We start from the raw sequence: 13,291 nt of genomic DNA, 5'->3' as shown, positions 1-13,291 counted from the left end.
TGTGTTTGTTTCTTTTCTGTTGCTATAATAAAATACCCTGACCCAAAATTAAAACATAAATAAATAAATACAGAAATACAGAAATAAATAAATGCAAGCCTAGGAAGAAAGGGTTTATTTTAGCTTACAGTTCCAGAAGCATAAAGTCCAACATGGTCAGAAAAAACATGGCAACAGGCAAGGAAGGCTTACTAGCAAGAATATGAATCTGAGTGATCACATTTCATCCACACAAAACAAAGAAGAGAAGAGCAAATGGGGCCAGGCTATAAAACTTCCAATCCTGCCCCTAGTGATGCACTTTCTCCAGCAAGGCTTCACTTCCTAAAGGTTTCATATGCAACCAAACAAGTGCCACCAGCTGGTAGCACATATTCAAACATGCCCCCCCGGAACATTTGATATTCAAACCACAGCAGCAAGAGCCTCCAGTCATTTACTGGCTTAGTACCCTGCTATTGCAGCAGCGATTAGTGGGACCTGTCCTTCTGTCACATGTGGGGAGTCCACAACTGAGATGTCCATCCGCTGTTTCTAGCTGCACAGGGTACACTGCGGGAGCAGGCAGGCAGGGCTCCCATCTGTAAGATGCGGGTTGTTGTTGTTGTTTCTATGTCCGCCCTTGCGCTTAATGACACAGAGATCTTTATATTTATTAAAGCTTCAGGCAGTCAGGCATGGTGCCACACTCCTTTAATCCCAGCACTCAGGGAGGCAGAGGCCGGTAGATCACTGTGAGTTCTAGACCATCCTGGTCTACAAAGTGAGTCCAGGACAGCCAAGGCCACACAGAGAAACCCTGTCTCTGGGGGAGAGAGGGTGTTTCAGGCACTATAGCTGGACAAATACTCAACTATTCTAACCTGACAATTCTGACCTGGTCTACTTCCCAGCTGTGTGGCCCATTACCCGCCATCTTAGCCTTGCCCTGGCACCTACTTCTGTCTTCATCCATGTCTCAATGGCAACTTCCACCTCCAGTCCCCACCCAAGATTCTTTCACTGTCCAGCTATAGGCTGTTTGGCTCATTATTTGACTAACACAGTAAAACAGGGGATGCTTTACAAAAATGACAAGGCCGAAATCCAGCCTGAATCAAATCTGCCTGGCACAAAAGTTAGCATTTGAAAAACAGAAGGATTATCCAAGCATAGAGCACAAAAACAGCACTCCAACACCCATTCTTCTACTTGTGACCTCTTTCTGGGATTAGGTTGAAGTCCTCAGTTTTGGGTTCTGTAGGGGAACATCCTCAAAGCTCACTCATCAAGAAGACAAATCCAGTGTGCCAGGAAGTATCTATGCTGCACTATGCTGGCTAGTCGGCCAGGACAAGACATACACCCCCTTGGAACTCTGATGGTAATCGTGGTAACCAACTTGTCACATTTTTATTTGGTATGTCGCAATGCCAGACTCTTGAGGGAGGGTTAATGTGATATGAAGATTCAACAGCTATACTAAAACCACAGAAATGTGCTACCATTTCCACTTGAAGTGCTTCTGAATGAACCACCCAGACAAGCTCTGCATCTTATGCTGTAATGATTATGTTCCCAGTTAATGAAATACATGCCAAAAACAACCCTGTAGGCCAGAGTCCAAACATACCTTCTGAGGACATTACATATTGTCTTTTGCTATAGGTAACAAGGTTAACTCCTTGTACTTTTGATTCTTATTAAAAAGAAAGAAAGAAAGAAAGAAAGAAAGAAAGAAAGAAAGAAAGAAAGAAAGAAAGAAAGAAAGAAAGAAAGAAAGAAAGAAAAGGCAGGGAAATAAAACTGGATACTTACATGATAAATAGATAGTACATCCTGTGGCAGCTCCAGTTGAGCATGCCCCGGTACTTGCTTTTCAAGTTTGTCCTGAGCATCTACCTCAGGGCGGTAGAAGTAACCTAGCTTGTGCTTCACATCCCATGGTTCTTGATCTGTCAGCTGACAATTGTATGCTCCTCTGCATGCAGGTGTTCTCTATCTCCAATATGGGGATGAAACCAAACAGCTGCGGATGCCGAATGAAATCACAAGCGCAGACACGATCCGCGCACTCTTTGTAAGTGCCTTTCCACAGCAGCTCACCATGAAAATGCTGGAGTCACCCAGTGTTGCCATCTACATCAAAGACGAAAGCAGAAATGTCTATTATGAGTTGAATGATGTGAGGTAAGTAATTACCTTTGAGGATATTCTTTTAGAGTGTATTTGTCTCCATCTATTTTATTTTGAGGGTCTTTGACCACCATATTGGATGTCTAGAGTTTGTGTTCAGTCCGAGTTTCTCCTCATCCTGATGGAGTCATTACATTTGGCAGAACTGTTGCACACACCTCTAGTTACCTATAGTTAAATACAAAGGTGAGAGCGGACTTCTTCCAGGTAGAACTTTGAATGTGTTATTAGCTCTGTGTATATTAATGCTGAAAGGACATAAATGATCCAGCACCTCATTGCATCTAGAAGTCAAGCAAACTAAAGCCTAGAGAAATGCCAACAGCTAAAGGCAAACTTAAGACTGAATTTTCAAACGCCCTCATGAAGTGCCCTTTCTCCCATGACAGAACCTGTAGGTGTTTTAGGTAACAATCCCACTGGGCCTTCACTTACACCTCACACGTTCGTTCGCAGTGAAGCAGTGGACTCAGTGCCCACAGAAACAGCCTCACATTCCATTCTAAAGAGTCAGCCTTTCCCCAGGGCTGCCACTGGCAAATGGGCTTTCTCCAGGAGGAAAGTCACAGTAAGACTAGCAGCAGGAGACAGAAGTGCTGTCATTAACTGCAGAAGTGTTGTCTACAGAACGAGGGCCAGAGAGACATGATTTAAAGCCATACAAACAAGCAGTTGCTGGTATTGCGCCTAAGTATTTTGGAGGTCAAACTATTATATAATGACAATCTAACCCTTTCATTGCATGGAACCAGGAACTCAGGTGTATCAAAGTTAAGGGTTTTATTCAGGGACACAGCCAATTAAAAACCACGCATACTTATGCGTGCGCGCACACACACACACACACACACACACACACTCACACTCCAACCCCAGCTGCTTACATGATCAGCCCAAATCTGAGGGACAGAACTCAGGCTTTCTGGTCTGTAAACTGGGGATAGCTGGCTCCCCTGTTTCATTTGTCATCTTGGAAAGAACGAGTAGCACTTTGTAAAAGTGTGCCCACAGAGCACGAATGCAAGCTGATCCATATCAGTGATCCCGGATGACATACTGAGACATCTGCCAAGGTGTATGAGTAATTTAGGGCTTTCAGAATTTGAACATGCCCCAAGCTATAGGTGCTACATCTGTTGTGCAAATTCCTGCTTTTGGAAAACAAGTTTAAATATTTATGATAACTGAGAAGTCAAACTTATTTTTTAAATAAATTATTAATCAAGCTGTCACCATTTTAAAATAATTTACAAAACATAAAGTTAAACCTGAGCTAATTACATTGTTTGAAACATATACTTGTAATAACATAAAGCCATGTACTTTCACTTGGACAGACCACTTCAATCATCTTGTATTTCAGCATTCACAGGTACAGGCATTGAGGAACAGCAATAGTGAATAAGTGTGAAGTAAGCAAAAGCACTTGATTTCTGGCTGTGAGTAGGCGATTGGGAGTAACTACAGTGCACTCACTATTCAGCCTACACAAACATTCACAGACTGCCATGACTCAACATTTCCTAAAGCCCTTCCCAAGCCTTAAGGTATGGCTCTTTAGGCCTGGTTTTGCCTTCTTTGGAAATGTCAGGAGGGGCAATAGGAAGAGCCAAGGAGGAAAAAGGTCATGGTCTTCCTAAGTGGAAACCCAGCTGACAAAACAACTAAAAGCAATGCTTCTTGAAGGAGAGACACATTTTAAATGCTGATAATTTGAGGGTATAGCTCAAAAGAAAAGCATTTCCCTTCCAGGAGTAAGGCCTGGATTTTAGTCCATGGTACCCCATACACACACATACACACTCATACACACACATGCACGCACACACACAAACTTTAATAATTCGCAGATACGTTTCTGTGTTGTTCGTTTTTTATTGCAATAATGACAACTTCTTGCCCTTTAACCTGCCATTTTGTCTTCTTAGATTGTTTTTCAGTTTCTTTAAGTGTGAAAAATGAGCCTAAAAGTGTCCAAGATAAATTTTTTTTGGTTTGGTGAATATGTTTACTCTAAATGATCATATATATACTCCCCAGAGTACCATTTGATTTTCAGCTTTTGTACATAAGGTGTTTCAATTATATCTAAGCTTAATGGTGGAAATTTTTATCACAAACATTATATAATACATTAAAAAAGAATATCAAGAATATCAGGTAGGTATTAACTAAAGACAATGGTTTTAATCTTCAGAAGTCATGAAATTCTCTTTAATGTGTTTCTGTGTTTCTGTGTACTAGAAGGCAGAGCCTGTTTGCTAACCATTTGACTAGGGTGTTATCATGTTGGCTTCCTATATTTTTCCTTAGGAAGATACTAAAGAGTTCAGGTCAGCATGCTGTATGGTAAATGTCACTGAAAATGCAGTCTGGCGTTTTACTCTTGGCTCATTTCAAATAAACATGTTTCTAAATTAATCATAAACCAAGCTCATATATTGTAAATACATTTACAATGTCCGTGAGCCTTTCTCATGGTGAGTGAGATGTCCAGTTTCGTCACATGTCACACGGGATAGCTGCTAGCAGAGGCTGGGTTCCTTTCCTGAACCACTGAGTTCATGCTGCTGATACCCCCACATCCTGCCCGTGTTGGTAATGAGGACTGCCTGCTCCCCCAAGCTCAATTCTAATGAGCTGCTTGAAACATGAAGCATTCATGCAAGCTAGGACTAGTTGGTGCTTCAAAGCAATAACTGGCGGATATTTAGAGAGAAACAAGACTCATCCAAGAACCCTCCACTTCATTTAAAACACAAACATAACCCAAGATCCCAGTGGTTGTGGCCAGCCCACTCAGTGCAAGTACACCTACAAGAAAGAAGTCATCTGCCTGCCCACACCCCCTCAGCTTCAGCCAGCATTGAATGGAACCGCAGTGTAAATGGGCCAGAGAGGCTGCGGGTGATCTTTGCAGAGCAACCTAAGGAGAGAGAAAGGCTTCATACATGGGCCACTCTCGTGTGATTTGAAGGTAAGCTTTGAGCAGGATGTAGGAGCCCTGTCGTCTTCTGCAGTCTGATTTCTTGTTTCTAACAACTGGGATAAAGAGCAGAGAAGGCTCTATGTGCTGCTTTTCCTTTGTGCTTCAATTTGTAGGGAGAAAAGTATTTTTAAAGTGCACTGTGGGAGGTAAAGAATGCATTATTAAACACACTGGGTTTGATCTCTTTGATGTTTTTTTCCTACATTCTGTACACATTTTGCTTCCCTTGCTGATCATGTTTGAAAAAAATCATTTTTATGTGTACATTCATTAGATAAGGAGGAAACCAGGTGTTTAGGCAAAGTAAACAGTTAAATATTAACCAAGTCTCTTGAAGGCATTGTAAGTACTGGAGTTTTGCTGCTTTTGAGAGTGTTAGTTTTCCACAGTCTGCAGCTTAAAAGTGAGTTCTTGTTACCTGATATCTATGGGTGGACGTTAATACTGCAAGAATAACATGTTCCCTAGGAGCAAGACGATGGAAGAAAAGCCAGAGTCATTTTTCTTCTCCTTTTCCTTATTTATCTTCAAACATGTTATGGTGAAAGGACTTTTTGTCCGGTAGACAACCACCAGCGTGTCTGCCTGTGTCTTTTGCCTAACGCTTAAGGACAGGGAGAGGAAATGGCTAGAGTCAGGCTTCTTTCGTCTGCCATAGTGATGGATGTATTTGATTCCAGGAATATCCAAGACAGATCTCTTCTCAAAGTGTACAACAAGGACCCTTCACATGCATTTAACCACATGGTGAAAGCCGTGAATGGAGACCTGAGGGTGAGTACCACTGTTCTAGTTCTGACTGTATTCCCAGCTCACACTGTCCCTCTTTTCACACTCTACTACCATGGTTCCTGGGTTCATGCTGCTGGGCTCATCTGGTGACTCATTATTTGTTTATTGGTAAAACAATAAGATTTCTTGTTTACTTGGAGCAAAAGTATCAGAATGGGTAGGTTCTGCCTTCATCCTCTACACATGACCTTATTTTTTATTTTTATTTCTTTACTTATTTTCGTGGATGGAATACAGAGTCTCCCAAATCCTAGCGAGAGCCTTTTCACTGAGCTGTTTGGTATCCACAACCCCAAGCACAGGGTTGAGATAAGGCTTCACTCCAAAAATATCAAAGATATCCTGAAAGCCTTCCATATTGGTATCCTTGCTCTGTAATGCATTAGCTTACCTAGAGAAACTATTGCAATAGTTTCAGTCAATAAAAACAAAACAAAACAAAAAGTGCATGAGTTACATGGGAAAGCAATTCTTGTTCCCACAGTTGCCAGCACCCACATCTGGCTGCTCACTTGCTAACTCCGGACTGGTTGCTCTGTGTGGTAAATACTACCAAATCTTCTCTGAACTATGTTGAGGGACGAATACAAATACCTACGTGATCTAGAAGCTGAACTCTCTAGATTTAGGTCATCTAGGAGAGTACCCAAATATTTATAATATGCAGGGATGTTTAGTACAAGTCTGCTGGGAAGGGATGTGTCTAGCTACAATAAAGGTGGGGAATAAATTAATTTTTCAAAGTGAATTTCTTCCCCAACACATACAAGTGTGTATACAAATATACCTACAGGACACTGGAGTTTAAATTAAGAAATTGTTATTGTCAATGAGTGAGTAAGTTGCTCTGTCCTTACCCACACTGTACATGTGTTTCTTCTTGCTGCAGAATGAATGACGGCCATTTCCGTGCACTAAAGCAACAGGAGTCTTAGCAATTAAGGACTCAGCAGTGTAGCTGACTTCTTTTCTAAAGAGTCAGTGCATTCGTGCATGCACACCAGCATGTGTGTTTCTGTCCTATTTTCCGGAAATCAACCATAGTGCTTTACAGTTCTGTCTTCAATCCCAGTAAAATAATATCCCTCTGGACCTGCTTCCATTTTCAAATCTCCTGTCTTCTGTTGTCCACTTTTAAATTCATTTGGAATTAATGTGAAGCTACGTAGCAGTCTGCAAAAATCCTCGTATTTTCATGCAGATTGGACAGCCGCCTTAATGCCCCTTTCCTTTGTAACCTAACGTCACATGTGTGGGGCACTGGGATGCAGACTCTATGGAGGACCATAGCTCCATCTTCTGTGAGGAGCGTGCAAGTTTAAAACCAAGAAAGGGGTTTTACAGATTCAACTGAGGGCCCTGAAAGAATTTCTGTGAAAGTGTGAATTGTTATTTGAGTGAAAGCACCACAGCCCACCATTTGGAGGGAAGGCCTATTATGTCCTCAACTGCCCCCACCCATTTATAAAATAGTATGTGATTAAAACCAAAAAGCTGCGGGACTACCTCAGAAAAATTTAGCATTTTGAGATTTGTTCTTAGTCATTTACTCTTTCAATGCAAGCCAGAGCCATATGAAGACTGTGGGCCATGCTGTTAGTGGAGCTTAGGTGGACATTATGAGACCCTCCCTTAATCAGCTCTGCTGTTCTTTTTTGGGGAACATACCTAGGTCTTTGCCGTTTGGATATATTTAGTTTTGGTGCACCAGCCTTCCTTCCGCCTGCTGTTCTGCCATACTCAGAGTTGTTTCTGTTCTGCAGAGCCCTTCTCCAGACAGGCACCCTGCTGTTGTTTCTTAGAGCCCTATGTATGGCTAAGGAGGACACCTGTTTTAACTCTTAAGCAGATGTGGTTGCCTACACAGTACCAGGAACATCAAATGTTAACCATATGCCCAGCGCCTATTAATATGCAGAAGCTTTGCTCTAGACTCCAGCAAAGACCTTCAGCTTTGGTTTGTGGGTAAAACAAAAGTGATTCCTTTCTGGATTGGTCACAGCCTACTTCAGATACCGTTGTGTGTGTGAGAGAGAAAGTCAGTTACCCTCAAATAACGGACAACAAGTGTTCACAATGTAGTTAGCAGAAAAGTCCTTCTGGTTTAGTGAAGATTACTCAGGAATGAGAAATTCAAAAAGCTCTTTCAGAAACATCATGTCTGAAGCTTATAACGTAGACCCTGTTCCCAGATTACACACACTTTAAAGATGTGGCACTTTTCAGAGATTCCCTTTGGGCTCTGTTGGAGTTGAGGCTGTTTCTCCTCTCCCAGTAAATATGGCTGCATTGCTGGAAAAGGGCTGGAAGTCTGGCTGAGCCCTGCCTGCAGTCCGGCTGTTTGACTTCACTGCTTATGGTAAAGAACAGAAAAGGGACAGCAAGTGTCAGTCATGCTTGTAGACAAAACCAAGCCACATGGTAGGCCAAGGCGCACTCTGTGTGTTGGCAGTGTGAGTGTGGCTATGGGAGAATCCCGTGATAACCTTTCACATCCATCAGTCACAGCAGCTCCCTTCTGTCATTAGACTTCGCTCAGCAGCCCCAGAGTCAGCCTAGGCCAGACTGCTCACTCCTTACCAATAAACATCAGATGAAAAAAACGTGAATTGGAAGAAGCAGAGGTGCTGTAACAGCGATGCCTGGATTCTGCAATGACCTCTGAGATTTTCCCTAAACAAGGACTTTAATACCTTGCCTTTGAGTCAGAAAAAAATGTAAGACTGTGGGTCTGCAGTTTATAGGCAGTTCTCCCCGAGCGGTTTTACGATAGGATGGTGTTGCCCAGGAAGCAAGTTAGACCAAAGCATTAACTCTGAGGTTATGGGCCTCTGAGTGCACATGGAATTGATGTTGGTGGGGAAGCAGGCATCTAGTTTTCACTCACCGTCTAGCTGAGCATTGCTGAGGTCCCTCTATCTAATGAGACTTATTCTTTTTGGCTAGAATGGAACATACCTAAGTGGACTCCTGCGCCTGCTGATTCTTCCCACTTGGGTGTAAAACACCCAATCTAATTTAGTCACATGGCTTCTGTTTTTTACATCAGGTAGCTTTGATAAGTCAGTTTCCAGGACACTGGCCCCACTGTATGGATCAGGCCCTTCTGAATAAATTATTTGTGCTTATTCACAAATTATGTATACCTCAAAGATCATCCGTTCTGTTTTGTGGCTCTCAGAGGGGACTTCTGGCTCCCTGTTCACTAAACTTGGTGGTTATCTTACCATTTGGGCCTTCTCTATTTCTTGTGTACATTGATATTTTCCAAGATTCCCTGATGTCACTCTGCAGTGCTCTCAGCCTACTGTGGATCTTACTCATGTGTCTTTAGTTTTTTTACTTGAATACAGACTGCTAGATTTGCATTTAGGACACACTCCCAGAATTAACCCTGCATCGTAAATTAACTACCAATACCCAAGTCAGATGCAGCTTCCCAGTTTTTGTCTATTTGAGCTTTGTGTTTGACACCGAGGAATGGTCTCCGTAGAAACCATTGGCTTCCATTCCACACCATAGCTCAATTCTTTGCCTCCACTCACACAGGTCCTAGCTTCCCTGATTCAGTAGACTTTCCCATTACTCCCCAGGGGTTGTGTTCTGGCAAGCTTTATGCATTCTGAGTTTTTTTGGTTTTTCTTTTGTGTTTTTGGGTTATCCTTTTAGTTTGTCCTTGAACTTGTGATTTTTATCTTATCACTGCCTTAACTACTGATTAAACACTATAATCCCTGTGAGTGAACCTTGAAATGTATTCCTAGATCCATTCTCTGTAATTCCAAACCCAAGAGTATAACCCGTCAGCAGCTGTCTTCACGTTGATTTTCTTGCAATATTTATGTATGTAATATTGAAGAAGAACTTTCTTGATTCTCTGTCTTTGAGGGATGGACTGCCTGTGTTTGTATGTACTCATACTGCGTGTTCACCCATGCATGTTCAGGAAATGGAGTAGGAAAGATTTGAAAACAGTGAGATTTTGGCTGGAGAGATGGCTCCATGTTTCAAAGCAAGTACTGCTCTCACAGAGGACCTGAGTTCACTTCTCAGCACCCACATCTGGTCAGTTCCAACCCCATGCAACTCCAACTTCAAAGGATCAGACACCCTCTTCTGGCCTCCTCAGGCTCTGCACTCTTGTACCCAAACCCATACACTGCTACACATATTTTAAAATAAAAACATTTTTAACTGCATTCTCCATGATTCTTTTCCCTGAGACCTGTCCTTCAAAATATACTGCCATTCACCAGCCTTCCCCCATGTCACTCACAAAGCCGCTCACAGACAGTCCTTTGGCTGTTTCCTGTATTAATATTCCTGTAAATGCTAATTCGTGAGCCTTTTTAGGTACTTTCAGGTGTAATTTCATTTAACCCTCAAAACAAAACTTTGAGTCAGACATTGGTGTAAGTCCACATATTTATAGCTGATGAACACTTGTCTGTGTTAAGCAGTTGTTTAGCTAGGAGGCGGGTTGCATGCAGTGGGCTGGCTTCCTAGTCAGGGAACACAGCTCACTCCCTGTGCTTTAACTGCAGAGCTCACTACTTCACATCTCAGTTCTTCCCATGTCACTTGCTTCCTGTCCGTGGTGTCTGCAGTCCCCTATGTCTCCAGATGTGTCTGCCTGCTGTGGTTTGAGTGTGTCGGAAATGTGGCCTGAAATGTCACAGTAGTGAGAGGTGGATTATTGGGGCTCTTTTGAAAAGTGATTGGGTTCTGAGAGAACCAACTCAGAAAAGACTAATTTAGTTCCCCAAGCTAAATTACTTACTACAGCATGGCTCTCAGCAAGTGCGGCCGCTCACATGATGAGCATCTCTCTCACATGCCATTTCCCTTTCTGCTGTTTCACCTCAGTGCTGCACAGACTTGCCCTCACCATTCACCTGCACCATGCTATCTGTATGTCCTAGCCAACAGAATGGAGGTGTGGGACAACACCTCCCAAAAACCCCCAACCCTTGTATATTTTGTTATAGCAACACAAAATGGACTAAGTCTTCTTTAACATGTTAACAGACCACCGTTTCATTCCCTCCTCCACCAGCATGGAAGGAAGTGCTGTGGATTTACAGGCTAAGCTATGGGGCTGTGTGTAGACTGAACCAACCGGAGAAGACATCTTTAAAGCTGTTTGGAAAGTTTTAACATGTGTTAGGAATCAGAAGATATTAAGGGATTGCTGGCAACTACATGGGTTAGAATAACAGGTTAGTGGTTAAAAAAATGAAACATACTAAAGTATTTACATGTTAAACAACACGGTGAATGGAGCTTTCTTTAAAAACACTCCAGCAATGGAATTTAAAAAAAAAAAAAAAAAGTAGTAGAGGAAACAACATTGAAAAACATAAGAAGGTAACAGGGGTTTCTTACATTCTTTTCTGCCTTTTGTTTTAAGTTTCCACAGGAAAATGTTTTAAAAGTAATTAAAATTAAAAACTGCTTTTTGAGCCTAAATGAAAGTCTGCTCACTACATAAAGCTTCTGAATATTGTCTGAGCCTGTCTTCTCTTTGAGGAGCAACCGCACACATTCTTGGCTTGTTCCAACCCTTCAGGTCACTTTCAGCCTATTCCAAGGATGCTATGTCTTTTAAAGGCACAGATCATTGGCTCCATAGCTCTCTGAAAGCCGGTGTAGCATCTGGAGGAACAGTCAGTGTGGAGAGTGGCCGCAGCAGGACAGGTACCACAGCGCCACACACGCTGGATGCTCGTTTTCTGGCCTCCATGAGAACCCGCTGTAAAAATATCCCCAGTCTTATTCCCAAGAATAGTTCCCCTCTTCTGGTTTATTTTTATCATAGGGACACTTGGAGTCTTGTACATGATCATTTTCCTTCTTTGTGTTGCTACTCTAAAGCTTAGAATTACATCTGTGTCCCACCCACAGCAAGAGCACAGACACTCACAGGCTGTAGTTTGTGTGCTGGCTTCGTTCCTGGCCTCCCTCTTTAATTTCACTGCTTTTCTTCTTCTCCTGTCATATATTCCACTTGGCTTTTATTTTTTTTTTCTTACAGGATTATAATCATTCATGTGAGTGGTATTAGTTTCTTTGCAGATCTGTCCATACATGAATAGTATTTTCTGTGTGCCATTGTTCCTGATGTCAAATAATAGATCTTCCCATGTCAGTGGGATGAACAAATGGGAAAGTGATTTAGATTTTAACTAAGCTGAAAGTCAACTACTCTGCAAAATAGGTGTGCTGACTCCAGTTTTTTCAGATGATAAAACTGAGGGCAAAGAAACCTCTCCTCAGCTCAGGCAGCTGGCATATCCCGGAGACCAGATCTGAGCGCACTTCTTTTAGCTCCTGTGTATTCAGCCCCACTTTCCCTTCCTTGATATTCACATACAAGTTTTGTAAGTTATAAAAGTTACTCATAATAAGATGTCAAAACACAGACAATATTTATCATTTATTTATTTATCTCACTGTTTTTGTTGGTTTAAATAAACATAACCAAACAGTAAGATAAAGAAATTATTTGTTTGTTTATTTTGTTTTGATTTTTGTTTTTTTGAGGCAGGGTTTCTCTATATAGACCTGGCTGTCCTGGGCTCACTTTGTAGACCAGGCTGGCCTTGAATGCACAGAGATCCACCTGCCTCTGCCTCCCAAGTGCTGGGACTACATGCATGCTCCACCATGCCCCGCTTTGCTTGTTTTCTTAACACATATCCACTCCATAGCATCTTCTTTTACTTTGTCCCATCCTGTTCTCTGATGATGACCCAAAAGATAACCACAGCAAAAAAGAAACAAGGAAGGAAGGGAAGAGGGTTATAAGGAGGAAGAAGAGGAGATGGCCAGGCTGCATAATTCTGGGTCTTTTTTGTTCTGGTTGAGAAGAAAGTTTTGGTTTGGGAGGAATCAAATAATGCTATAGGAATGGAAGAGAAGAAACATACAGATGGTATAAGAAAGCACACCCCCTACTTTGTTTATTTGTGGTCTCTGCCTGAGCCATCAGGCCCCTCTGCCTGCTCAATGGCAGTGATATTAGAATCTCATGTTCATGATTCACCTGCTCTGTGCCTAGCACCATGTTCAGTATTTTGATGGTGTTCACGCTTACTCAGTTTTCCTGACACAGTGAGAGAGATTCCTGTGATCTCCTCAGAAGGAGAAGCGGGGGCTGAGCAGAGTTAGTCAGCCCATCCAGTACCACACAGTTAGTGGGAGGTGGAGCTGGGTGCAGAGCAAGGCTGGCTTCTTGATCACTTCTGTGGTCAACGTCATCATTCTTGTCTCCATCATCAGTGTCCATGGGTCATCTGCACATCTGTACGCCATCAGTTCCTGAAGACCTCTCTC

General features: G+C 42.3%; 1 protein-coding gene across 14 annotated transcripts in view; it reads left to right on the top strand.

Moving 5' to 3' along the window:
* Positions 1 to 13,291, top strand: part of Kiaa1217 (KIAA1217 ortholog) — a 456,742-nt gene that overhangs the window by 362,972 nt on the left and 80,479 nt on the right. For all 14 annotated transcript variants that reach the window (XM_055593725.1, XM_055593721.1, XM_055593732.1 and 11 more), the window contains 2 exons: positions 1,971 to 2,169; positions 5,845 to 5,938. In XM_055593725.1, the coding sequence (XP_055449700.1) occupies positions 1,971 to 2,169; positions 5,845 to 5,938 (293 nt within the window). The remainder of the gene's footprint in view (positions 1 to 1,970; positions 2,170 to 5,844; positions 5,939 to 13,291) is intronic.

The sequence above is a fragment of the Psammomys obesus genome, unplaced genomic scaffold (genome assembly GCF_907164565.1).
Source record: "Psammomys obesus unplaced genomic scaffold, mPsaObe1.curated_primary_1811, whole genome shotgun sequence".
Taxonomy (NCBI): Eukaryota; Metazoa; Chordata; class Mammalia; order Rodentia; family Muridae; genus Psammomys; species Psammomys obesus.
The sequence above is the reverse complement of the archived record's forward strand: the minus strand, read 5'-3'. Positions and strand labels throughout refer to the sequence as shown.